The sequence below is a fragment of the Taudactylus pleione genome, unplaced genomic scaffold (genome assembly GCF_031769625.1).
Source record: "Taudactylus pleione unplaced genomic scaffold, aTauple2 ptg000720l, whole genome shotgun sequence".
In the NCBI taxonomy this organism is placed as follows: Eukaryota; Metazoa; Chordata; class Amphibia; order Anura; family Myobatrachidae; genus Taudactylus; species Taudactylus pleione.
In genome coordinates this window covers 2,770,302-2,771,616 of record NW_028285122.1, presented here as the reverse complement: position 1 = coordinate 2,771,616, position 1,315 = coordinate 2,770,302, and the positions used below count along the sequence as shown (strand labels likewise).

The window sequence follows — 1,315 nt, the reverse complement described above, 5'->3', positions numbered from 1 at the left end:
TCAGGTGGCGAAGCCATGGCCACATAATCTGCTCCTCAATTTGGGATTTCCATGGATTATAATGAGAGTTTGAGCAGTGGGATAACACAGGAAAATTGACCAGAATATAAACAGTGTAATGTTATCAAGATCGTTCATTGTTGTTAAAAAAGAAATCATTGTATATAACAAATAGAAAGCGATGTCCAGTATAACACGTTCAATCATTGACCTGACAGCTCGGACGTGGCCCTGGAGCTGAGCAGATATCACATTAGACTCCCTACGTCTCATCCTCCAGACGTGTCTCAGGAGAGCTGTGACACTGAGCCCAATACAGAGAGAAGTAATAAAACACGGGAGATAAAAACCGAAAAAAGACGAGCAAGTGGAGTTAGCAAAGTTCCAAGTTATTTTAAATCTAGCTGAAAATCGGTTGTTAGTTATATTTTTGGCAATGTCAATACTAGCTGTCCATAACATTGGCACATTAATGACTGAGGAACATAACAGTGTTACGATTATGAGTTGAAGAACAGAAGACAGAAATCTTGTTTTGACTTGAAGGAAAAACTTATGGGAAACTTTCACCAATCGTACAGAGTAGAAGATGGAGAGCCAGGCGGTGTTCCAGAAACTAACAGTAGCAACGACACTTTGCAGCATAAACATGTATAATAAGGTGTTTTTGTCTAGCATCATATAGATCCCAAATAATTCTATAACACTATAAAGTGTAAAGTAACCCTGTAAGAGGAGATTTGTCAGCACTGTAGATAACAGGATTTTATCACAAACGCCCAGATTACTGGTCTCTTTCCATTGCCTGATGTACACATTGCAAATTGTAAAGGATAAGATACTCCCAGCTATTCCATTCATCATTCCAATAATAAAAGTGGACACATTCAGAGCTGACCACATTGTCTATCACTTATAATGTTTCTCTGGTTTCTATTTAGCAATGATTATTTTATAGATCTGCAGTCTGTATAGTAATGATTATACTAATTCATGGCACTGAGAAATATGAGCATCAGTTGCAAAAATGCTCAGTACCTGGATCACAGACATGAGCTGTGTATATTGGATGGTGCAGCTGTAATCAGGTTACAGTGTGACATCTGGCTTTATCTGATGTTATGTCAGTAAAATCTAATCTGATGGAACTCCCCATAGGAAAACAAGAAAAGTCACATGATCAAAACTGTTAGGCCACACGAGAGTCCATGATGGAAATTTGCATTTACATTAAATCCATTATCAGAGAAATTAAATTGAGAATTTTATCACTCATCTAATATTTATATTTGCATATATTCTCACTCTATTTTTC

General features: G+C 37.0%; 1 protein-coding gene across 1 annotated transcript; it reads right to left on the bottom strand.

Moving 5' to 3' along the window:
• On the bottom strand, positions 1 to 903 carry LOC148477401 (taste receptor type 2 member 40-like). Its single transcript, XM_088456787.1, has one exon. It carries the CDS (start codon positions 901 to 903, stop codon positions 1 to 3), a length of 903 nt encoding a protein of 300 aa, XP_088312913.1.
• Positions 904 to 1,315: the final 412 nt, after the last annotated feature.